This window comes from Coregonus clupeaformis, chromosome 12 (assembly GCF_020615455.1).
Source record: "Coregonus clupeaformis isolate EN_2021a chromosome 12, ASM2061545v1, whole genome shotgun sequence".
Lineage (NCBI taxonomy): Eukaryota > Metazoa > Chordata > Actinopteri > Salmoniformes > Salmonidae > Coregonus > Coregonus clupeaformis.
Window position 1 is genome coordinate 51,386,821 of NC_059203.1, and position 26,015 is coordinate 51,412,835.

At 44.1% G+C, this 26,015-nt stretch overlaps 1 protein-coding gene across 4 annotated transcripts; it reads left to right on the plus strand.

The window, feature by feature from the left end:
- Positions 1 to 7,652: 7,652 nt before the first annotated feature.
- LOC121578382 (RNA-binding protein 5-B) lies at positions 7,653 to 22,636 on the plus strand. Of its 4 annotated transcripts, none has more exons than XM_041892736.2 (25): positions 7,653 to 7,799; positions 8,069 to 8,102; positions 14,884 to 15,055; positions 15,171 to 15,329; positions 15,522 to 15,591; positions 16,019 to 16,092; positions 16,940 to 17,023; positions 17,331 to 17,391; positions 17,829 to 17,894; positions 17,996 to 18,156; positions 18,379 to 18,476; positions 18,610 to 18,697; positions 18,791 to 18,862; positions 18,945 to 19,008; positions 19,149 to 19,240; positions 19,358 to 19,472; positions 19,632 to 19,723; positions 19,816 to 19,998; positions 20,184 to 20,324; positions 20,640 to 20,714; positions 20,811 to 21,002; positions 21,146 to 21,220; positions 21,338 to 21,441; positions 21,573 to 21,702; positions 22,001 to 22,636. In XM_041892736.2, the coding sequence occupies exons 2-25, from the start codon at positions 8,086 to 8,088 to the stop codon at positions 22,124 to 22,126; spliced, it is 2,511 nt and encodes an 836-aa protein (XP_041748670.1). In that variant the 5' UTR covers positions 7,653 to 7,799; positions 8,069 to 8,085; the 3' UTR covers positions 22,127 to 22,636. The 4 variants fall into 4 exon arrangements, with proteins under 4 accessions (XP_041748670.1, XP_041748672.1, XP_041748669.1 ...); XM_041892738.1 differs by having other exon boundaries at positions 15,174 to 15,329; XM_041892735.2 differs by having other exon boundaries at positions 7,654 to 7,799; positions 20,637 to 20,714.
- Positions 22,637 to 26,015: the final 3,379 nt, after the last annotated feature.

Consider the following 26,015-nt stretch of genomic DNA (forward strand, 5'->3'; position numbering starts at 1 on the left):
GTTGTTTAACATTCTGCAATGTGGCAAAATGAAAAATAGCCACCAGTGTGTGTGATCATCACAAATGGTAATTGTGTTTTAAATACTAACCTAGAACTTCAAGTTGATCTTTAGGGAATGGAGCTTTGGATTTGCTTGACAGTGCAAAGTCCTCCTTTTTATGCCTTTTTACTCCCCTTGCCTTTTGAATGACAACATTTCAAATTAACTCAACATAACATTGTTATAGTATAGTAATTTAGTCTTTTTTTAAAAAGTATCCTTAATCTCTATACCTGAAATATGGTTCCTCAAATTGGAGCTTTGTTTTTGGGTGACTGAGTGAGTCCTTGCTGGACTGATCAAGAGAAGAGGGTGTAGAAAGAACTGGTGCTGTAATATCTTCCATTGCACGGTTGCAAGGCTTCAATTAGACCTTGTCCTTGTCTACACTGTTTCAGGCTTGTAGGAGACATTGTGGGATTATTTGATACTCTTTGAAAAGGTAGGGTTATTTTCGAAAGATGCAAGGACTCTGCTGTCCTAGCTTCAGGGGGAAGCTGGTTCCACCATTGGGGTGCCAGGACAGAGAAGAGCTTTGACTGGGCTGAGCGGGAGCTGCCCTCCTATAGGGGTGGGAGGGCCAATAGACGAGAGGTGCCAGAACAGAGTACTCGGGTGGGGGTGTAGGGTTTGAGCATAGTCTGAAGGTAGAGAGGGTCAGTTCCTCTTGCAGTTCCGTAGCAAAGTACCATGGTCTTGTAGTGGATGCGAGCTTCGACTGGAAGCCAGTGGAGTGTGCGGAGGAGCGTGGTGACATGGAAGAACTTGGGAAAGTTGAACACCAGGCGGGCTGCAGCATTCTGGTTAAATTGCAGGGATTTAGGATTAGGACTTGTGCTGCTTCCTGTGTGAGGTAGGGCCGTACTCTACAGATGTTGTAGATCATAAACCTACAGGAGCGAGTCACTGCTTTGATGTTTGCAGAGAATGACAGGGTGTTGTCCAGGGTCCCGCCAAGGTTCTTTGCACTCTGGGAGGGGGACACCGTGGAGTTGTCAACCGTGATGGAGAGGTCTTGGAGTGGGCAGGCCTTCCCCAGGAGGAAGAACAGCGCCGTCTTGTCGAGGTTGAGCTTGAGGTGGTGGGCCGACCTCCAAGCTGAGATATCTGCCAGGCACGCAGAGATGCGTGTCGCCACCTGGGTGTCAGAAGGGGGGAAGGACGAAAGTAGTTGAGTGTCATCTGCATATCAATGATAGGAGAGACCATGTGAGGATATGACGGAGCCGAGTGACTTGGTTTATAGAGAAAAGAGGAGAGAGCCTAGAACTAAGCCCTGGGGGACACCAGTAGTGAGAGTACGTGGTGCAGACACAGATCATCTCCATGTCCCCTGGTAGGAGCGGAGTGGCCTGCCAGGTAGGACGCAATCCAAGAGTGTGCAGAGCCTGAGACACCCAGCCCTGAGAGGGTGGAGAGGAAGATCTGATCATTCATGGTGTCAAAGGCAGCAGATAGATCTAGGAGGATGATAACAGAGGAGAGAGAGTCCGCTTTGGCAGTGCGGAGAGCCTCCGTAACACAGAGGAGAGCAGTCTCGGTTGTGTGACCTGTCTTAAAGTCTGACTGGTTAGGGTAAAATCGAATCAAAGTTTACTGGTTGCATAGACACATTTGCAGAAGTTATCACAGGTACAGCGAAATGCTTGTGTTTCTAGCTCTAACAGTGCAGTATTACCTAGCAACAATACACACATAATCCAGAAAAATTCAGAAATATTCGAACGAGCAATGTCAGAGACTGGATTATAAATATACAGTACCAGTCAAAAGTTTGGAAACACCTACTCATTCCAGGGTTTTTCTTTATTTTTACTATTTTCTACATTGTAGAAGAATAGTGAAGACATCAAAACTATGAAATAACACATATGGAATCATGTAGTAACCAAAAAAGTGTTAACGAAATCAAAATATATTTTATATTTGAGATTCTTCAAAGTAGCCACCCTTTGCTTTGATGGCAGCTTTGCACACTCTTGGCATTCTCTCAACCAGCTTCATGAGGTAGTCACCTGGAATGCATTTCAATTAACAAGTGTGCCTTGTTAAAAGTTAATTTGTGGAATTTCTTTCCTTCTTAATGCGTTTGAGCCAATCAGTTGCGTTGTGACAAGGTAGGGGTGGTATACCGAAGATAGCCCTATTTTGGTAAAAGACCAAGTCCATATTATGGCAAGAACAGCTCAAATAAGCAAAGAGAAATGACAGTCCATCATTACTTAAAGACATGAAGGTCAGTGAATTTGGAAAATTTCAAGAACTTTTAAAGTTTCTTCAAGTGCAGTTGCACAAACCATCAAGCGCTATGACGAAACTGGCTCTCATGAGGACCGCCACAGGAATGGAAGACCCAGTGTTACCTCTGCTGCAGAGGATAAGTTCATTAGAGTTACCAGCCTCAGAAATTGCAGCCCAAATAAATGCTTCACAGAGTTCAAGTAACAGACACATCTCAACATCAACTGTTCAGAGGAGACTGCGTGAATTAGGCCTTCATGGTCGAATTGCTGTGAAGAAACCACTACTAAAGGACACCAATAAGAAGAGACCTGCTTGGGCCAAGAAACATGCGCAATGGATATTAGACCGGTAGAAATCTGTCCTTTGGTCTGATGAGTCCAAATTTGAGATTTTTGGTTCCAACCGCTGTGAACGGAAGATCTCTGCATGTGTGGGTCCCACCGTGAAGCATGGAGGAGGAGGTGTGATGGTGTGGGGATGCTTTGCTTGTGACACTGTCTGTGATTTATTTAGAATTCAAGGCACACTTAACCAGCATGGCTACCACAGCATTCTGCAGCGATACGCCATCCCATCTGGTTTGGGCTTAGTCGGACTATCATTTGTTTTTCAACAGAACAATGACCCAACACACCTCCAGGCTGTGTAAGGGCTATACCAAGAAGGAGAGTGATGGAGTGCTGCATCAGATGACCTGGCCTCCACAATCACCCTACCTCAACCCAATTGAGATCGTTTGGGATGAGTTGGACCGCAGAGTGAAGGAAAAGCATCCAACAAGTGCTCAGGGTATGTGGGAACTCCTTCAAGACTGTTGGAAAAGCATTCCAGGTGAAGCTGGTTGAGAGAATGCCAAGAGTGTGCAAAGCTGTCATCAAGGCAAAGGGTGGCTACTTTGAAGAATATAAAATATATCATATATTTTGATTTGTTTAACACTTTTTTTGGTTACTACATGATTCCATATGTGTTATTTCATAGTTTTGATGATTTCACTATTATTCTACAATGTGGAAAATAGTAAAAATAAAGAATAACCCTTGAATGAGTAGGTGTGTCCAAACTTTTGACTGGTACTGTGTATAGAGTGCCTTCAGAAAGTATTCAGACCCCTTGAATTTTTACACATTGTTTTACATCACAGCCTTATTCTAAAATGGATTAAATATTATTATTTTCTCAGCAATCTACACACAATACCCCATAATGACAAAGTGAAAACAGGTTTAGACATTTTTGCACATTTATTAAAAATAAAAAACAGAAACCTTATTTACATAAGTATTCAGACCCTTTGGTATGAGACTCGACATTGAGCTCAGGTGCATCCTGTTTCCATTGATCATGCTTGAGATGTTTCTACAACTTGATTGGAGTCAACCTGTGGTAAATTCAATTGATTGGACGTGATTTGGAAAGGCACACACCTGTCTACAGTGAGGGAAAAAAGTATTTGATCCCCTGCTGATTTTGTACATTTGCCCACTGACAAAGAAATGATCAGTCTATAATTTTAATGGTAGGTTAATTTGAACAGTGAGAGACAGAATAACAACAAAAAAATCCAGAAAAACGTATGTCAAAAATGTTATAAATTGATTTGCATTTTAATGAGGGAAATAAGTATTTGACCCCCTCTCAATCAGAAAGATTTCTGGCTCCCAGGTGTCTTTTATACAGGTAACGAGCTGAGATTAGGAGCACACTCTTAAAGGGAGTGCTCCTAATCTCAGTTTGTTACCTGTATAAAAGACACCTGTCCACAGAAGCAATCAATCAATCAGATTCCAAACTCTTCACCATGGCCAAGACCAAAAAGCTCTCCAAGGATGTCAGGGACAAGATTGTAGACCTAAACAAGGCTGGAATGGGCTACAAGACCATCGCCAAGCAGCTTGGTGAGAAGGTGACAACAGTGTGTGTGATTATTCGCAAATGGAAGAAACACAAAAGAACTGTCAATCTCCCTCGGCCTGGGGCTCCATGCAAGATCTCACCTCGTGGAGTTGCAATGATCATGAGAACGGTGAGCAATCAGCCCAGAATTACACGGGAGGATCTTGTCAATGATCTCAAGGCAGCTGGGACCATAGTCACCAAGAAAACAATTGGTAACACACTACGCCATGAAGGACTGAAATCCTGCAGCGCCTGCAAGGTCCCCCTGCTCAAGAAAGCACATATACAGGCCCGTCTGAAGTTTGCCAATGAACATCTGAATGATTCAGAGGAGAACTGGGTGAAAGTGTTGTGGTCAGATGAGACCAAAATCGAGGTCTTTGGCATCAACTCAACTCGCCGTGTTTGGAGGAGGAATGCTGCCTATGACCCCAAGAACACCATCCCCACCGTCAAACATGGAGGTGGAAACATTATGCTTTGGGGGTGTTTTTCTGCTAAGGGGACAGGACAACTCCACCGCATCAAAGGGACAATGGACGGGGCCATGTACCATCATTTCTTGGGTGAGAACCTCCTTCCCACAGCCAGGTCATTGAAAATGGGTCGTGGATGGGTATTCCAGCATGACAATGACCCAAAACACACGGCCAAGGCAACAAAGGAGTGGCTCAAGAAGAAGCACATTAAGGTCCTGGAGTGGCCTAGCCAGTCTCCAGACCTTAATCCCATAGAAAATCAGTGGAGGGAGCTGAAGGTTCGAGTTGCCAAACGTCAGCCTCGAAACCTTAATGACTTGGAGAAGATCTGCAAAGAGGAGTGGGACAAAATCCCTCCTGAGATGTGTGCAAACCTGGTGGCCAACTACAAGAAACGTCTGACCTCTGTGATTGCCAACAAGGGTTTTGCCACCAAATACTAAGTCATGTTTTGCAGAGGGGTCAAATACTTATTTCCCTCATTAAAATGCAAATCAATTTATAACATTTTTGACATGCGTTTTTCTGGATTTTTTTGATGTTATTCTGTCTCTCACTGTTCAAATAAACCTACCATTAAAATTATAGACTGATCATGTCTTTGTCAGTGGGCAAACTTACAAAATCAGCATGGGATCAAGTACTTTTTTCCCTCACTGTATATAAGGTCCCACAGTTGACAGTGCATGTCAGAGCAAAAACCAAGCCATGAGGTCGAAGGAATTGTTCGTAGAGCTCCGAGACAGGATTGTGTCGAGGCACAGATCTGGGGAAGGTTACCAACATTTTTTTGCAGCACTGCAGGTCCCCAAGAACAGAGTGGCCTCCATCATTCTTCAATATAATAAGTTTGGAACCACCAAGACTCTTCCTAGAGCTGGCCGCCTGGCCAAACTGAGCAATCGGGGGAGAAGGGCCTTGGTCAGGGAGGTGACCAAGAACCAGATGGTCACTCTAACAGAGCTCCAGAGTTCCTCTGTGGAGATGGGAGAACCTTCCAGAAGGACAACCATCTCTGCTGCACTCCACCAATCAGACCTTTATGGTATAGTGGCCAGACGGAAGCCAATCTTCAGTAAAAGGCACATGACAGCCCGCTTGGAGTTTGACAAAAGGCAACCAAAGGACTCTCAGACCATGAGAAACAAGATTCTCTGGTCTAATGAAACCAAGATTGAACTCTTTGGCCTGAATGCCAAGCGTCACGTCTGGAGGAAACATGGCACCATCCCTACGGTGAAGACTAGTCAGGATTGAGTAAAAGATGAACGGAGCAAAGTACAGAGAGATCCTTGATGAAAACCTGCCCCAGAGCACTCAGGACCTCAGACTGGGGCGAAGGTTCACCTTCCAACAAGACAATCACCCTATACACACAGCCAAGACAACGCAGGAGTGGCTTCGGGACAAGTCTCTGAATGTCCTTGAGTGGCCCAGCCAGAGCCCGGACTTGAACCCGATCTAACATCTCTGGAGAGACCTGAAAATAGCTGTGCAGCGACGCTCCCCATCCAGCCTGACAGAGCTTGAGAGGATCTGCAGAGAAGAATTGGAGAAACTCCCCAAATACAGGTGTGCCAAGCTTGTAGCGTCATACCCAAGAAGACCCGCGGCTGTAATCACTGCCAAAGGCGCTTCAACAAAGTACTGAGTAAAAGTTCTGAATACTTATCTAAATGTGATATTTCAGTTTTATTAATTTATTTGTTTGCAAACAAAATCTAAAAACTTGTTTTAGCTTTGTCATTATGGGGTATTGATGAGGGGAAAAACAATTTAATCCATTTTAGAATAAGGCAGTAATATTGACTGTGGAAAAAGTCAAGGGGTCTGAATACTTTCCGAATGCTCTGTATGTATGTATGCAGTATATACACTACCAGTCAAAAGTTTGAACACACCTACTCATTCAAGGATTTGTCTTTTTTTTTGTTGCTGTTTTCTACATTGTAGAATATTAGTGAAGACATTAAAACTATGAAATAACACATATGGAATCATGTAGTAACCAAAAAAGTGTTAAACAAATCAGAATATATTTTATATTTGAGATTCTTCAAATAGCCACCCTTTGCCCCGTGTAGCTCAGTTGGTAGAGCATGGCGCTTGCAATGCCAGGGTTGTGGGTTTGATTCCCACGGGGGGCCAGTATGAAAATGTATGCACTCACTAACTGTAAGTCACTCTGGATAAGAGTGTCTGCTAAATGACTAAAATGTAAAATGGTGTCAAAGTTTTTTATAACTAACAAAGATAAATGGGTGCAAATGAATCTTCTTCTTCTTCAGTGGGGTTTATCGACGGCCAACGTAATGGCGCATTACCGCCACTTACTGTACTGGAGTGTGGACCAGCGACAGGGAGAAACTAAATCCTACGTGCCAGCCCTGTTGCTCTTAAAAAATATAACATATTTGAGACTATATCTAATGATGTTCTACTCAATATACTCTTTAAACTAATTTCCTGTATCCCCTTCTCCCTAATACTAGATCTCATCCTCTCGCTTTCCCTCTGATACTGCTCACAATAGCAATACACGCTCCACGGTCTCTGTTCCCTGGGCGCAAATGAATCATACTGGGCTAAACAAGCAAGGAGGTGGGCAGAGCCAAGCTCGAGCTAGTGAGATCCTATTTGCGGATCTAGTTTATGTTTGCATATTTCCGTTAGGTATCGCCTACTTTGAAGTGCGCCTGTGCAGTAACTCATAGTGCCCTTGCACTCCTAAACAACGCCGTTGTTTACAACTTAGTCCACTCTGTTCATAACAGATTTTAGTTTTGGGAACAGAAAACGCTTGAGATCAAATGTTTCATCGATGAGAAAATTAGCAGAATGTCGGCCAAAATCCATCTCGCTCCATCTTCTCCCACTGGGCTTCCTCAAATGTGGTTGTGAGTGGAAATACCAACCGGATGCTTCAGATTGATGCATCCGGTGAAACATCTGGCTCATTGTTCTATCTGTGACTTTGTTTTCCACGTTCCCGCCGCTAAGCATCTTGGGAAGAAGAAGGTGCTGACGACAAACAACCATTTTTCCTGTGAAATGTGCAAGTCCTTGAATTGTTTGCAAAACCTATTTAGCAAACAGATTGTTATCATCGGTTATCTCCTAAAGCTTTTTTAAATTGTGAGTTAATATGCTTCTGTACAGTATACGTTACTGTTTGTTCTTGAGCTAGCTAACTGGTTCGCTTGAAGCGTAACGTTAGGTCATTAGCTAGCTAGCTAACGTTAGTTATAATGTAACTTTAGCAATGATAGAGTACTGTCTTTGAGACCTCTGTTGTGTTACCATCTAGCTTCTGCTTATAGCAGACAAGCCAAATAGCTAGCTAGTTAAGTTAGCTGACGTGATCGTAATAATACATTCCTTTTTTTCTTTCCCCCTTCTGATAGTCGTGACAACCATTGAAATGGGAGCTGATAAGCGGTGAGTAACGTTACCAATTAGCATAACAATATTGTAGTGTCTAACGTTAGTGAGCTGCACTGAGGTCGGAACACAATAGTTAAATTAAAGGATAAATCCACCCATTCCTACTTAGTGTTACATAACACTAATGTGTGAATGTTTTTTGTTAAGAAATGTTTCATTTTGTCGTTTATAATAAGGTTGGTAACAACGTGTGGCAGGTAGCCTAGTGGTTGAGAGCGTTGGACCATTAATCGAAAGGTCGCTGGTTCGAATCCCTGGGCTAACTAGGTGAAAAGTCTGTTGTACCCTTGAGTAAGGCACTTAACTCTAATTACTCCTGTAAGTCGCTTTGGATAAGAGCGTCTGCTAAATGACAATTTCAATCGTAGAAATCTGTTGCAGCTTAAGTTGACGACAAAACCCACAATGCAATGCTCTCTGTGGGCTGGTTAGTTAGCTACCTAGGGATGTAGCTATGCACAATGGTACTAAAGTAAATATCAGCATTTGAAATAACTAGGTCACTGTAAAATTGCCTAAACAAACTGCAATATCAATTTAGTCTGACATTCGCAACGGCACCATTCAATGCACGGTAGGGTCGGACTGAAGAGGCAGACAAATAGGATAAATCTGTTAGACCCTCTGTTAAAGAAAAAAATTCTGGAGGTAGGAATATCGCAAAAATATGATCAATGGCTCATTCGAGAGAAGACAATCTCCCGCTTTATGACATCGGCCAGTATTGAAATCTGACATGTATGATAGATGTTTTCTCGATCTAAAAGTCGTATTCCTATTAACTTCCAGTGTAGTGAGAGCGGCTTTATCGCAATGCTACGTCACACCGACCAAATTTCTGCCTGCTTGAACGGCAATAGCTCAGATACGCATGAAAACATAAGATGGCCCAGGGAATCGATAGAACATCGCTCAAGAGATGCACAAAAACAATATAACACGCCGTGGAGCCGGTGCGAGATATGGGTCAGAACGTACGTAAGTAGGATATGCCACTTTACTCTAAATTGTACCTTTATCCACACTGCGCCATCGAGAAGATTGAAATAGTGCTCGTTTTCCTAAAAAACAGCCCTTTTAGTTCTCATACTACCTACCAGTTGCCACAGCAGCCATTATGGAAAGCATGTTGTGTTGAACAACAAAAAGCTGATTGGCTGACACTGCCCTTTCAAAATGTCTGCAGTGGCTACTGCTAGCTAGCATGAGGATGAAAAGGGCAGTTTTCCGGAAAAATTAGCAGTATTTAAATCTTGTCGATGTATCAGTGGCATATCCCATTCCTGCATTGAGGTACATTTTCCGAGCCGGCTTCACGGTGTCATATTGTAACCATGATTATGTTCCGACGTCAGCGTAAACTAGCCTCTGCTTAGTCCGATTTTCAGCTTTTGGACGTTAACAAGGCAACACTCCATCTTAACCCCTCCTCCACATTTACTGGATTGGTTGAACAGTGCAGAAGAGAACCTCCCCTGACCAGTATGTAGGGGGATCTAGTTTCAGGTGTTCCTTTTATGCCTGCTATGTTAAGTTAGTGTTAACAAGCGTAACGGTAGGGTTGGTATCTTCTGGCAAGTAGCTAGCTAGCTACTAAAGTTAGTTAACTAGCTATAATATTTTTGTCAGTCATTTAGCGTGCTGTTTTTGGCACTATGTATTGCAAACATTACCATTCCACGGTTTACTAGCACTACAGAGGAAACAACTCCATCCTAAAAAATTTATGAAAGGCATCTGGTAGGGATGTGCATCTTTCCCTTTCAAGACGATTTGATACATATCTAGATAGCTACATGGGCTCCGATACAGCAACGATATGATATAGTTTGAAAGGATTCTGTGCGATTGTTTGATTAGAGGAATGAATCGATGTGATTTGGTGCGATTCGATGCCCCAACATTTGTTGCATAAACACATTCATTTTCCATTCTAAGTTAAATTCTTCTGCTAATGGAGCTCATGAGTTGAGCCTCTCTGAGCTGACTTCTGTGCGTGTGTATAAATTATGTCTATCAGTTGTGTAAAGTACTTCAGTAAAAATACTTTCAAGTACTACTTGTCATTTATTTGGGTGTCTGTACTTTTATTATTTATATTTTTGACAACTTTTACTTCAGTACATTCCTAAAGAAAATAATGTACTTTTTACTCCATACATTTTCCCTGACACCCAAAAGTACTTGAATGCTTAGCAGGACAGGAAAATGGTCCAATTCACACACTTATCAAGAGAACATCCTTGGTAATCCCTACTGCCTTTGATCTGCTGGACTCACTAAACACAAATGCTTAGTTTGTAAATGATGTCTGAGTGTTGGAGTGTGCCCCAGGCTATTTGTAAAAAATAAAATGGTGCCATCTGGTTTGCTTAATATAAGGAATGTTCAATTATTTATACTTTTGATACTTAAGTATATTTGAGAATTCCATTTCCTTTTGATACTTAAGTATCTTTAAAACCAAATGCTTTTAGACTTTTACTCAAGTTCTATTTTACTGGGAGACTTTGACTTTAGTATTTTTTTAAATTAAGGTATCTTTTACTCAAGTATGACAATTGGATACTTTTTCCACCACTGACGTCTATGGTGTACAGTGGGGAGAACAATTATTTGATACACTGCCGATTTTGCAGGTTTTCCTACTTACAAAGCATGTAGAGGTCTGTAATTTTTATCATAGGTACACTTCAACTGTGAGAGACGGAATCTAAAACAAAAATCCAGAAAATCACATTGTATGATTTTTAAGTAATTCATTTGCATTTTATTGCATGACATAAGTATTTGATACATCAGAAAAGCAGAACTTAACATTTGGTACAGAAACCTTTGTTTGCAATTACTGAGATCATACGTTTCCTGTAGGTCTTGACCAGGTTTGCACACACTGCAGCAGGGATTTTGGCCCACTCCTCCATACAGACCTTCTCCAGATCTTTCAGGTTTCGGGGCTGTCGCTGGGCAATACGGACTTTCAGCTCCCTCCAAAGACTTTCTATTGGGTTCAGGTCTGGAGACTGGCTAGGCCACTCCAGGACCATGAGATGCTTCTTACGGAGCCACTCCTTAGTTGCCCTGGCTGTGTGTTTTGGGTCGTTGTCATGCTGGAAGACCCAGCCACGACCCATCTTCAATGCTCTTACTGAGGGAAGGAGGTTGTTGGCCAAGATCTCGCGATACATGGGCCCCATCCATCCTCCCCTCAATACGGTGTAGTCATCCTGTCCCCTTTGCAGAAAGCATCCCCAAAGAATGATGTTTCCACCTCCATGCTTCACGGTTGGGATGGTGTTCTTGGGGTTGTACTCATCCTTCTTCTTCCTCCAAACACGGCGAGTGGAGTTTAGACCAAAAAGCTCTATTTTTGTCTCATCAGACCACATGACCTTCTCCCATTCCTCCTCTGGATCATCCAGATGGTCATTGGCAAACTTCAGACAGGCCTGGACATGCGCTGGCTTGAGCAGGGGGACTTTGCGTGCGTTACAGGATTTTAATCCATGACGCCGTAGTGTGTTACTAATGGTTTTCTTTGAGACTGTGGTCCCAGCTCTCTTCAGGTCATTGACCAGGTCCTGCCGTGTAGTTCTGGGCTGATCCCTCACCTTCCTCATGATCATTGATGCCCCACGAGGTGAGATCTTGCATGGAGCCCCAGACCGAGGGTGATTGACCGTCATCTTGAACTTCTTCCATTTTCTAATAATTGCGCCAACAGTTGTATCAATATTTATCTTTAAAAATGATCTATGACAGCCAATAAATATGTAGCACAACTTTGGATTTCACTCCGGTCTCATCATTGAATTGTTTAGACCGTTTGGAAGTGTTGCGGGTAGCAAAAGTGATTGCAGTCCTCTTTATGAAATTATCAACTTTATACTATATACAGTGAGGGAAAAAAGTATTTGATCCCCTGCTGATTTTGTACATTTGCCCACTGACAAAGAAATGATCAGTCTATAATTTTAATGGTAGGTTTATTTGAACAGTGAGAGACAGAATAACAACAAAAACATCCAGAAAAACGCATGTCAAAAATGTTATAAATTGATTTGCATTTTAATGAGGGAAATTAGTATTTAATCCCCTCTCAATCAGAAAGATTTCTGGCTCCCAGGTGTCTTTTATACAGGTAACGAGCTGAGATTAGGAGCACACTCTTAAAGGGAGTGCTCCTAATCTCAGCTTGTTACCTGTATAAAAGACACCTGTCCACAGAAGCAGTCAATCAATCAGATTCCAAACTCTCCACCATGGCCAAGACCAAAGAGCTCTCCAAGGATGTCAGGGACAAGATTGTAGACCTACACAAGGCTGGAATGGGCTACAAGACCATCGCCAAGCAGCTTGGTGAGAAGGTGACAACAGTTGGTGCGATTATTCGCAAATGGAAGAAACACAAAAGAACTGTTAATCTCCCTCGGCCTGGGGCTCCATGCAAGATCTCACATCGTGGAGTTGCAATGATCATGAGAACGGTGAGGAATCAGCCCAGAACTACACGAGAGGATCTTGTCAATGATCTCAAGGCAGCTGGGACCATAGTCACCAAGTAAACATTTGGTAACACACTACGCCGCGAAGGACTGAAATCCTACAGCACCCGCAAGGTCCCCTTGCTCAAGAAAGCACATATACATGCCCGTCTGAAGTTTGCCAATGAACATTTGAATGATTCAGAGGAGAACTGGGTGAAAGTGTTGTGGTCAGATGAGACCAAAATGGAGCTCTTTGGCATCAACTCAACTCGCCGTGTTTGGAGGAGGAGGAATGCTGCCTATGACCCCAAGAACATCATCCCCACCGTCAAACATGTAGGTGGAAACATTATGCTTTGGGGGTGTTTTTCTGCTAAGGGACAGGACAACTTCACCACATCAAAGGGACGATGGACAGGGCCATGTACCGTCAAATCTTGGGTGAGAACCTCCTTCCCTCAGCCAGGGCATTGAAAATGGGTCGTGGATGGGTATTCCAGCATGATAATGACCCAAAACACACGGCCAAGGCAACAAAGGAGTGGCTCAAGAAGAAGCACATTAAGGTCCTGGAGTGGCCTAGCCAGTCTCCAGACCTTAATCCCATAGAAAATCAGTGGAGGGAGCTGAAGGTTCGAGTTACCAAACGTCAGCCTCAAAACCTTAATGACTTGGAGAAGATCTGCAAAGAGGAGTGGGACAAAATCCCTCCTGAGATGTGTGCAAACCTGGTGGCCAACTACAAGAAACGTCTGACCTCTGTGATTGCCAACAAGGGTTTTGCCACCAAGTACTAAGTCATGTTTTGCAGAGGGGTCAAATACTTATTTCCCTCATTAAAATGCAAATCAATTGATAACATTTTTGACATGCGTTTTTCTGGATTTTTTTGTTGTTATTCTGTCTCTCACTGTTCAAATAAACCTACCATTACAATTATAGACTGATAATTTCTTTGTCAGTGGGCAAACGTACAAAATCAGCAGGGGATCAAATACTTTTTTCCCTCACTGTATCTAAAAATGACCATATATACTGACTGTTTAAAGCAAAACAACCAAAGTTAATGCTGATGGTGAACCGGAACAATCGAAATAAAATATAATGTAAGGCCAGATCAGCATTTAGCCTACCTATATAGCCAGATGAGTTGTATCCAGCGGTAGCTTAGGCTACTTTTATTCTGGTAAAACACCATTTTCAACAGAGCATTTGATAAAAATGACCTAGCAAATTACATTGGTTGTCACTCAACTAATAAACCCTAACATTGCGCAAGCCATTTGACAAACATTTGAAAGCAGGAATAGGCCTACCTCTCTTTGGCTAGCGCGCAAAGCGGTGTACAGCGACACGTAGCGGCCACAGCGTGCAGTTTGACTAGGCTAGTAATATAGCCTGGGGTTGTTCGGCATGCAAAATGACTTGTAGATCAATGACTGTCAACATAATTACATGCTCAGTTCGACACAATATGAGGTATTTTCGGAAGGTAGAAAGAAAGTAATTTTAGAGAATAAATAAATAAATGCTAGTGAACCGGCAATTTGTAGCGTTTCAATCGATTTTGTTTTTGTCCGGCGCATGCTACATTTGGATCCGTTATGGGTCCCGTGGACTAAAGCACTCATATCTTAAACAGTTGAACCGTGGACCGATGCGTATTGGTGACTCGTTACATCCCTAGCATCTGGCAGAAGGAAATTCATTCATAAACACAAATATACTTTTTTATATATCTTATGGTCCTCTGTAGCTCAACTGGTAGAGCACGGCGCTTGTAACGCCAAGGTAGTGGGTTCGATCCCCGGGACCACCCATACACAAAAATGTATGCACGCATGACTGTAAGTCGCTTTGGATAAAAGCGTCTGCTAAATGGCTTATTATTATTATTATTATTATTATGATCGGGTTTTCATGAATTTTATGATGTAATCGTCAAGCCCATTCAAAAGACCAGGGACATGAACACTGAAGTATGATGTAGTAACGTGTCACTTGCACAGGGTATAAACTGGTTAGGGCTTTAGGCAGAGTTTCGGTGGCATTCACAGTATGAGGAAGCAGAGTGGTTTGCAACATAACACACTGACTAAATCCCACACATAACAATGCAATAGTACATTTCTTTCTACTTGAACAAACAGAATTGTAAGGGTTATGTCAAAATTGTAAATAGTACTTGGGGGTTATCTTGAGCCATATGATTACATTGTAACCCATTTATTTCTTGAGTGTCAAAATTAGATCTGCTTTTGACTGTGTCTATGCCTGTGTGTACACAGGGTGAGTCGCACAGAGCGTAGCGGCAGATACGGCGGAAACAATCAGGGACGTGGTGAGAGGCGGGAGCGAGGGGACCAGGAACGAGAGCACGTCATGCGCCGCTGGGGAGAAGAGAGACACAGCGAACGCTATGACGGAGGGGAACAACGGGGGAACAGAGCCAGTCCAGAGGTATGTGTCCCGAGTCAGACGCCCAGTGACATGACTTGGCAAGGGAGTGCAGCCAAAACTCATCTTCTTGACCACTTGGAGAGTACACTGATCCACGCTGTTTTATCCACGCCAGCAGAGAGAACGGAAGCGACGGAACAGCGATAGATCTGAAGATGGCTACCACTCTGACGGAGAGTTCCCGGAGCAGGACTACAGGGGGGAACCAGGGGAGGAGAAGGAGAGTAAGACTATCATGCTCCGGGGCCTGTCTCTTCACGTCACAGAAGGAGACGTAAGTTCTTCTTCCTCTGCTTTACACCCACCACCGGTCAGTAATGTGGTTTGTTTGGCTGCCATTTGCTCTGCAAAGAAGAGTAGGCTATCTAGTGAAACGAAAGGAGACGTTAGTAACTGTATCATGTCAAGTGAAATGTGTTCCAGAACTGAAGGCTACGGATTTAATGTTCTCTCTTGTGCCTTCCAGATCCGAGCTGCCCTGGACCAGCTGGAGGGACCCCAGCCAATAGATGTCCGACTGATGAAAAAGAGGACAGGTGAGACCCAGGCGTACCATGGAGTCCCTCCGTTCCCCCGCCATCTTTGACCACAGGGCCAATCTGCTTCAATTGGCTTCAGTTTTGCCGTAGCAACATAAAAATCTGAAATCGTTATGAATTAATGTCAAAAGCAAAGAAACAATATTTTACATTCTGTTAAGATGTGGAGTAAAAAGGTAAGTAAGAAAGAGCATCAGCCAGTCAAGCTCTGTTTCAAATGAAATAATTAAATAATACATATAGGCATACTGAGGATGTATGGTCCAATGTCATCCTGCAGGATTTCTTGCTATGGCAAAACCCCAAATGAAGGGCCCACTGTTTGCCATACTGGGTCCTGAAGCAGTTTGTGACAGAGTTTGAATGTTGTGCCCATGGACTCTGACTAACACTCCTCCCGTCTATATTTGAATGCTGTCTCTAGGTATAAGCAGAGGTTTCGCCTTCGTGGAGTTTTATCACTTGCAAGATGCTACCCGATGGATGGAGACCAATCAGGTTGCTTCACAATCGCCAAGTCTAGCTTTTACCTTGGAGATCTGGAAAAAAAAGAGAACCAAATGGCAACCTAAGTGAACTGAATAAGAACAAAAAATAATTTGAAGGAAATGTGGAATTTAAGTTGGAATTTAGTTGGAGAATACTATATTGGAATCTGAATATGGTATCCATAAAGACTGCATGGTTTTAGAGGTTTATTTAACCTTTCACTGATAGTTCTTTAATCTCACTGCCCCCCATATATTTAGGGTGTAAGACTAAGGTTTTAAGACATTCGATGTCAATAAAATTGAGCCATGTAGCCTAATTTAATGGAAATTTACTTTAAAACACAGATTACTATACCCTGCAATCTGCCTGGTAAGATAACTCAGGAAGTCATTTTTCTGATAAAAGATGGTCAAAGGCCATCGGGGAAAATAAGGAATTTTGGCTCCTTCTAGCCTAGTGTCCTTTCCAAATTTGAGCATTTATTTGTCAGTTGATGTTTTTTTTTCTTTTTAGTTGATTGATTTAAGCTGTGCTTCTTAGCTAATTAATTTGTCTGTTGTGGGACGCTTATCCCTGGTTCTAGGAAAGCCGATCAAAGTATCTCTATCATGTTAACATTATACACTCTGCTCCGGCTCAGTCTGGACACTCGGGTCCCAAACACCTTAAGAACCCTCTGTACACAAGCTCACATACACATCCTTCCGTCTGTCTTTGACACAAACGCCAACAGGGGGTCCCTTTCCCCCTTCCCTCCCTGCCAACACTGCTTGTATTTTGGGTGCAGCTAGAGTGAGACCTACGCCGGCCAGGAAAGCTTGAAATGACCAACATTTTGTCCCCCCTCTTACAGAAACTCCTGGTCATCCAAGGCAAGAGTGTGGCCATGCATTACAGCAACCCCCGGCACAAGTTTGAAGACTGGCTCTGCAACACTGTAAGTTTCTGCTGTGGCTTGATCCCACCCTGCCCACACTATATTCCCCTTCCACTCCTATCTGAAATGCTGTAGTGATAATGTTATGCCCTCAATTGTTACCTTATAGTCCAGAATGAGCTCCTGCCAAATGAGCACATTGTTAGGTGTAGGAATGCCTGATTGCATTAGTTGCCAGTGTGAGCATTTGGCTCAGGTAAGCACCTTATGCTGCCCCACTTTTAGTTTGCTATTCATCTGAGGCAGCGGTGTCCTGGACCTAAGTAGCTGTATTATCAATAAAAATGATGTGACCGGTTGCTTGCAGTGCGGCCTGTACAATTTCCGGAGGAGGCTGAAGTGCTTCAGGTGTGGCGCATCCAAAGCTGGTAAGTAGTTCCTGAATCAGGAAGCCACTGCTTGCACCCATAAGGATGGCCTGGGACAATGTGCCATGGGGCTACGCACAGGTGCAGGCACAGTACAGAGTACAGATACAGGGCTCTACAGTGCAACCATTCTACTCGCATATGCGCGAAAATATTGTACTGCTAAATTTATTTGAGTGCGCCTACATTTTTTAAGTTAGCGCACACGTGCTCCTTGTTAGAAAAGGTCAGCGTAGAGCCCTGCCAAATCATATTCCTTAGTATTGTGAACAAACCAGATTTAGCTGAAAACGTACTTGAGAATTGACAGGTGGAATAGCGAGGATGTCAAATCCCTGTGGAGCAGAAACATTTTCTAAATCATGTCCTAGGTCATGGGTACTGAGGGTGAGGCGATGCTAACGCCCTGCTCTCATTCTGTCTGCTTTTTCCAACAGAGTGTGAGACCAACAACACCACTGGAGTCAGAGAGACCCAGCAGAGCGGAGACTACTACGGCGACAGTGAGTACCTCTCCATTATGAAACTACGTCCTGTCAGATGACCTGAGGGGTTTGAGAGCCAATGGGATCATTTATACTGAATGTGTGTATGTCCTCTACAGCGATCATCCTTAGGAACATAGCCCCCCTTACCACGGTGGAGGCCATCATGACGGCCCTGGCCCCCTACGCCAACTTGTCAGCCAGCAACATCCGTCTCATCAAGGACAAACAGACGGGCCAGAACAGAGGCTTCACCTTCGTACAGCTTTCCTCCCCTCTGGTACGCCAGCCTTTCAGCAGAGCTCCCAACCTATCTTTGGTTTGAGTTTCTTTACAGAGCAACCTCTGTAACTTCAGTGATATTCCTTTTGATTGTTAATGGCGATATCGCTCAACTGGTGCTTCTCATCTTTGGCTTGATTTAGTGGAATCTGTATAAACTTTTCTCTGTACGTAAAATGAGTATGTTTAGTCTAAGTGCTTTGTTGTTTCTGCATCACAGGAGGCTTCTCAGCTCCTAACCATCTTACAAGGACTGCAGCCCCCTCTCAAGCTGGATGGGAAGACCATCGGTGTGGACTATGCCAAGAGTGCCAGGAAGTGAGTGTCCCGTCACAGCGACGTCTGTGGTTAGGGTTATAATGTTTCTCAGCATAATTTCAGTGAACGATGTCCGCAGAGGGCATAGTGATGGAGATGTCTCCCTAATCTCTACTCTCCTTGGCCTCTTCAGGGATCTCTTGCTCCCAGACTGTAACCGGATCAGTGCCTTCTCTGTGGCCAGCACAGCCATCGCTGCTGCCCAGTGGTCCTCCAGCCAGGTAACGCGCGCACACCCACATCTCTCCTCACATTCACCTGTGACGTTTTGTTTTCCCAATGCACATACTAACAGTCAGTGTATTCCTTCGTAGCCACAGCAGGGTGCTGAAGGACAGCTGTCAGAGTACAGCTACCTAGAGGAGAGCTACGTTCCCTATACACAGGTACGGTGGTGGTTACCTGGGATGTATTGCAGACGCTGCTGCTTCAATGTGTGACTGACTGTGTGCCTTGCTGTGTTGATAGGACTACCAGGCCTACTACCAGCAGTCAGCAGGAGACCTTTCCCAGGGGAACGGAATACTGGGAGGTGAGGCGACATTTGCATTGCATTCAGTGTCCATGCCTTTAATAGCCTTCTGATTTGTGGAGCACACACTGTGGTGTTTCTGTCTAAAAGACATGTTTTGTAAGAGCATGTAATAAAGCCTGGGTGTGTTTGGTTCACAGCGGCCCCAGGTGTCCCAGCTGCTACAGGAGTGGTGATTTCACAGGGTGCACAGGTCTACCAACCCAACCTCATCAGTCACACTTCCACACAAGTGAGTCCTATGTCTTTAACCTATGGGGCTGGTAATACACACACAGCCTTCTTTACTGCACCACGTACAATATGCTTGCCGTAAAGATTCCCACAATGACCAATTCTGTCTTTACAGGCACTGCAATTGGCCCAGCAACTGGAAGCAAAACAGACTGGAATTCACTCGGCAGCTGCAACCATTACAGCGCCGGTTTCCACAGCGACACTCTCTGGACTGGCCACAGACACCGGTAAGACCCTCCCTCACCTGACTGACTGGCACTGCAAGTTCCAGTGCAGAATGAAAAATAATAACTTAGTGGAATGCTTTCAGATGTAAAATGATCTACTCTATTCAAGGCAGGTTTTTGATTGTTTGTAATCTTCAATACTCTTGTCTTCATCCCCAGCTGTCCCCGACACCTCCACCTACCAGTATGACGAATCCTCTGGCTACTACTTCGACCCTGAAACTGGCCTCTACTACGACCCAAATACCCATGTAATTACCCACACACCGGTCAATGTTTTCATGAGTTGACTGAAGAAGGGGTATGTGGGTGTATGTGTTTTGACAGTTATCTTCTCCTCCAGTACTACTATAACTCCCAGACACAGCAGTACCTGTACTGGGACAGTGAGAAGCAGACGTACGTCCCTGCCTCAGCCGCCGACCAAACTGAGCAGACTGCAAACGCAGCAGCAGCAGCTAGTAAAGAGGCTAAGGAATCCAAGGAGAGGAAACAAGACAAGCCTAAGAGCAAGACTGCTCAGCAGGTACGCAGAGGAGACCAGGATCACTTCCGATGTCAAGGCAGTATAGCTGTATATTAGAAAACGGGGGCATTGCCATCTCTACATTCTGTTGGTATCAGGACAATGTCATGAAACCCTTGTGGTTGTCAAGGGGTGTTGTATTAAAGTGTGTGTGGAGTTTGACGGAGTTGTCATGCTCTTTCTAGATTGCTAAGGACATGGAGCGCTGGGCGAAGAGTCTGAACAAACAGAAGGAGAACTTCAAAAGCAGCTTCCAGCCCGTCAGCCAGGAGGAGAGGAAAGAGGCAGCGGCCGCCGACGCAGGCTTCACACTCTTCGAGAAGAAGGTAGCCATTTTAGGTCTATCCATGATTGCTTGAATCCTTTAGGGCACGGTTCCCCAAACTCTGTCCTCGGGACCCCAAGGGCTGCACGTTTTTGGTTTTGCCCTATCACTACACAGCTGATTCACATAATCAACTAATCATCAAGCTGTGTAGTGTTAGGGCAGAAACCAAAACATGCACCCCTTGGGGTCCCAAGGACCGAGTTTGGGAAACGCTGCTTTAGAAAACTCATCCAGTGAAACTTTTGAGTTGATTGCGGCAGATTGAAGAGGTGACTTGATGGCAGTTAACAGTGTTGTTGTGACTTTGCAGCAGGCTGGAAGCTTGGAAATGCTCATGTCAGAAGCAGTGCAGCGCCCTGAGGAGCCGGCCCCAACCAACTCAGCCAAGGTAAGATATTGATACTAGACTCAAATGTATGATCTGTAATTTTAGAGTTTATCTTCCAGTCTTGTATGGTAACTATCTGGTTGTGTCCTTCCCCAGGTTGGTCTGGTGGCAGCCTACAGTGGGGACAGTGACCCAGAGGAGGGGGGTGCAGCAGAGCCGGAGCGCAGTGGTGAGCAGGGCCAGGATCAGCTGACAGACTGGAAGAAGATGGCCTGCCTGCTGTGTAGGAGACAGTTCCCCAATAAGGATGGCCTGGTGCGCCACCAGCAGCTCTCTGACCTTCACAAGGTACTGATCACTGACGCCCAGGAAGACCTCCACTTTAGTCCACTCATTAAAGTCTTATGAAAATGAACATCTATTATGGGAAAGAGAGAGCTTTATGTATGAATTAAGTGTGAAAGGGTCTTAATCTTTATTTCTTATCCCAGCAAAACCTGGAGGTCCACCGCAGATCTAAGCTGAGTGAGGCTGAGCTGGAAGAGCTGGAGAGGAAAGAGACAGAGGTGAGCCTTAGACATGAAGACGGTTGGTCTAACGTTACTGGTTGAGTTTTGGTTAAGAGAAACCCTGTTATCAGGTTTGTTTCTACATTCATTTTCTATTTCCCTCCCTGTGAACAGATGAAGTACAGAGACCGAGCTGCAGAGAGGAGAGAGAAATACGGCATCCCTGAACCCCCAGCACCCAAAAAGAAGAAATTCACAGCACAGCCAGCACCAGTCGTGTAAGCTGCTACTGTGCTATAATCATGCTTATTCTTCTTAGTTGACTCTATACTGTGATGTTCTGTGAAGTGAAATGAAATGAGATTGGGTAACAATGATTGTGTTGTCATTTCCCCCTTCTCCTCTGCAGTAACTATGAACAACCCACCAAAGACGGTCTGAACAGTGACAACATTGGGAACAAGATGTTGCAGGCCATGGGATGGCAAGAGGGCAGAGGTCTGGGCCGCAACCAGCAGGGTATCACTGCACCTATTGAGGTGAATCTCGTCCAGTTAAAACCAGTAATAGTGCTGCTTCAACCCAAAAGCAAAACCTGTGAAGGTATCTTTCATATACAACAAGTCTGTTAAATGTGCTCTTTAAGTGCAGAGCCACATTGTAGTGGTAACACTCTCCTTCACATATGGAACTTTCCACCGGAGACCAGGGTTCAATCTTTGGGTACAGTGGTCCCACTTTCTCCCCACCTAATTATATATATATATTTATATATTTTTAAATACGCCAGTGTTGAGTGGCTTTACTGATCTCAGACCTGCTGTTATCTCCCTACAGGCCCAGCTGAGGGCGAAGGGAGCTGGTCTGGGAACCAAAGGCAGCAGCTACGGCCTGTCTGCCTCAGACACATACAAAGACGCTGTCCGCAAAGCCATGTTTGCCCGCTTCACTGAAATGGAGTGATTTTCCCAATCTACCTGCCTCCCAAGAACAGCCATATCCTACTGACCTGGTGCTATGTTCCCTGGGTTTCTGTGTGTGGCCATCACCATCCTTGGGCATCTTAACATCCCTCTCTACATTCATCCATAAACAGACACCTTGAGATAAAGGGATTGTAATGGCAACATGGGAAAGTTGCAGAGATGACATGCTTTATTAGGGGATTAGAGGGAGGGCCTACCTTTGCTAAAAGATGTGCATATCTTTGGATGAATTTCTGTTGAGTGCAGTCACATTGTGTCATCAGTCTGCTAGGGAATAGGAAAATAGAGAAAGAACTGGTCTATTGGAGAAATATGAAGCTATGAATTATGATTTGTATATATTTTATTGTGTAAGAATTTAAAGATAGGTATGTTCTCCCCCCTCTGCTTTGGCAATAATATTTTGTCGGCATGTTATAAATGTACAGTTTGTATGGTATGCGTTCTCATTTTGTACAGAAAATATTAAATGAGATTGGTCAATCAATTCATGTGGACTTTATTGTGGATGCTGAGCATAATTCCATGAATTTTGCAATCATCAGATGTGCAACCTCTAGGTAAACAAGCTGTTCAATTGCAGACTTTGCTTTAGCTCTCACTCAAATAACTACTTTTCACAAACTTGGTGAAAATGAAATCTAGAAGCGCAATCCAAACTTGGGTGCAGGTCAATAAAAATAAAAACATTGAGAAACTCAGGCATATGTTTATAGTTTGTGTGGGCTCTTCAGTCTACAACCATCTTGGGTCAAACTTCTGAAGCAGGGCCCCTTCATTTGATTTAAACCTAAAGTAAATGTTTTGCAGATGCAGTCGACCCCTCCCCGTGTTTCCTCCCACAGGCATGGCCATTCTACCATAATTAAGATGCAGAGTACTGCAGAGTACCGCCTAACCCTTTGCCATTAGGACCTTCATGGTGTCTCACTGTACGAGGTAAGCAACCTGGTGGAGCTAATTTACTTGGTTTAGCATTGTTGAAAGGACGTGTTTTATTACAGTCCCCTTTTCTCTTCTGGATCTGACTAGATACAGTTGTCTTTGTGCTTGATATCAATTGCTGTCCAATGGACCACAAGAGCAGTGGTAATCGTTTCGATCGAAGGCAACATTGAATTAATTACGAACTGTGCTCTATTGTAATCCTTTTTCTGACAGTCGGAATTGCGGTCTAAATAAGAGAACCATGTCTCTTTGTATGCCAAATAATATGAAAATGTAAACGTTTTCTGACAACTGTCTGCAGTAGTGATCTATAGTGGTATCGTTCAAAACGGTCTCACATGTTTGCAGATTTGCTTAATGAAGTTATGTCATTAGTTGAAGCACATAGAACTGGTTCAGTTACTGATAGTTTATAAACTGGAGCCAAGTCTCAAACGCAGTATTAGAAACATGCAAGGAGCTGCTGGTGATACTATTTATTATTCAAAATGTTTTTTAAATGTTTTATTTTTTTTGCAAGGAGACGTCTTTTTTTTTTTTTGGGGGTGTATTTATTTAAAAAGATCCCCCCCAAACATAATTGGTAGGCATGTAATACCATTGACAGCTGTTACAAATAACCATTCCACAATAGGGAAGTGGGAGCTTAAGGTTCATTGTCCCCAAGACTATCTCACCCTCTCTAGCCCACTACCTTGGAGTGCTGGACACACAAAAGCAAACAAATTACCCTAGAAAACTACAAAAAGACAAACAGGAATAACATGTAAAAAAAAAAAATATATATATATATATATACACTGCTCAAAAAAATAAAGGGAACACTTAAACAACACAATGTAACTAAGTCAATCACACTTCTGTGATATCAAACTGTCCACTTAGGAAGCAACACTGATTGACAATACATTTCACATGCTGTTGTGCAAATGGAATAGACAACAGGTGGAAATGATAGGCAATTAGCAAGACACCCCCAATAAAGGACTGGTTTTGCATGTGGTGACCACAGACCACTTCTCAGTTCCTATGCTTCCTGGCTGATGTTTTGGTCACTTTTGAATGCTGGCGGTGCTTTCACTCTAGTGGTAGCATGAGACGGAGTCTACAACCCACACAAGTGGCTCAGGTAGTGCAGCTCATCCAGGATGGCACATCAATGCGAGCTGTGGCAAGAAGGTTTGCTGTGTCTGTCAGCATAGTGTCCAGAGCATGGAGGCGCTACCAGAAGACAGGCCAGTACATCAGGAGACGTGGAGGAGGCCGTAGGAGGGCAACAACCCAGCAGCAGGACTGCTACCTCCGCCTTTGTGCAAGGAGGAGCAGGAGGAGCACTGCCAGAGCCCTGCAAAATGACCTCCAGCAGGCCACAAATGTGCATGTGTCTGCTCAAACGGTCAGAAACAGACTCCATGAGGGCCCGACGTCCACAGGTGGGGGTTGTGCTTACAGCCCAACACCGTGCAGGACGTTTGGCATTTGCCAGAGAACACCAAGATTGGCAAATTCGCCACTGGCGCCCTGTGCTCTTCACAGATGAAAGCAGGTTCACACTGAGCACGTGACAGACGTGACAGAGTCTGGAGACGCCGTGGAGAACGTTCTGCTGCCTGCAACATCCTCCAGCATGACCGGTTTGGCGGTGGGTCAGTCATGGTGTGGGGTGGCATTTCTTTGGGGGGACGCACAGCCCTCCATGTGCTCGCCAGAGGTAGCCTGACTGCCATTAGGTACCGAGATTAGATCCTCAGACCCCTTGTGAGACCATATGCTGGTGCGGTTGGCCCTGGGTTCCTCCTAATGCAAGACAATGCTAGACCTCATGTGGCTGGAGTGTGTCAGCAGTTCCTGCAAGAGGAAGGCATTGATGCTATGGACTGTCCCGCCCGTTCCCCAGACCTGAATCCAATTGAGCACATCTGGGACATCATGTCTCGCTCCATCCACCAATGCCACGTTGCACCACAGACTGTCCAGGAGTTGGCGGATGCTTTAGTCCAGGTCTGGGAGGAGATCCCTCAGGAGACCATCCACCACCTCATCAGGAGCATTCCCAGGCGTTGTAGGGAGGTCATACAGGCACGTGGAGGCCACACACACTACTGAGCCTCATTTTGACTTGTTTTAAAGACATTACATCAAAGTTGGATCAGCCTGTAGTGTGGTTTTCCACTTTAATTTTGAGGGTGACTCCAAATCCAGACCTCCATGGGTTGATAAATTTGATTTCCATTGATAATTTTTGTGATTTTGTTGTCAGCACATTCAACTATGTAAAGAAAAAAGTATTTAATACGATTATTTAATTCATTCAGATCTAGGATGTGTTATTTTAGTGTTCCCTTTATTTTTTTGAGCAGTGTATATTCAGTGGGGAGAACAAGTATTTGATACACTGCCGATTTTGCAGGTTTTCCTACTTACAAAGCATGTAGAAAATCCAGAAAATCACATTGTATGATTTTAATGTAATTAATTTGCATTTTATTGCATGACATAAGTATTTGATCACCTACCAACCAGTAGGAATTCCATCTCTCACAGACCTGTTCGTTTTTCTTTAAGAAGCCCTCCTGTTCTCCACTCATTATCTGTATTAACTGCACCTGTTTGAACTCGTTACCTGTATAAAAGACACCTGTCCACACACTCAAACAGACTCCAACCTCTCCACAATGGCCAAGACCAGAGAGCTGTGTAAGGACATCAGGGATACAATTGTAGACCTGCACAAGGCTGGGATGGGCTACAGGACAATAGGCAAGCAGCTTGGTGAGAAGGCAACAACTGTTGGCGCAATTATTAGAAAATGGAAGAAGTTAAAGATGACGGTCAAGATGACGGTCAATCACCCTCGGTCTGGGGCTCCATGCAAGATCTCACCTCGTGGGGCATCAATGATCATGAGGAAGGTGAGG

Coding starts and splice junctions, on each gene's coding strand:
- LOC121578382 (XM_041892735.2), top strand. Junction 16,093..16,939: donor GATGGATGGAGACCAATCAG/GTTGCTTCACAA, acceptor CCCCTCTTACAG/AAACTCCTGGTCATCCAAGG. Junction 19,999..20,183: donor AGAGCAAGACTGCTCAGCAG/GTACGCAGAGGA, acceptor TGCTCTTTCTAG/ATTGCTAAGGACATGGAGCG.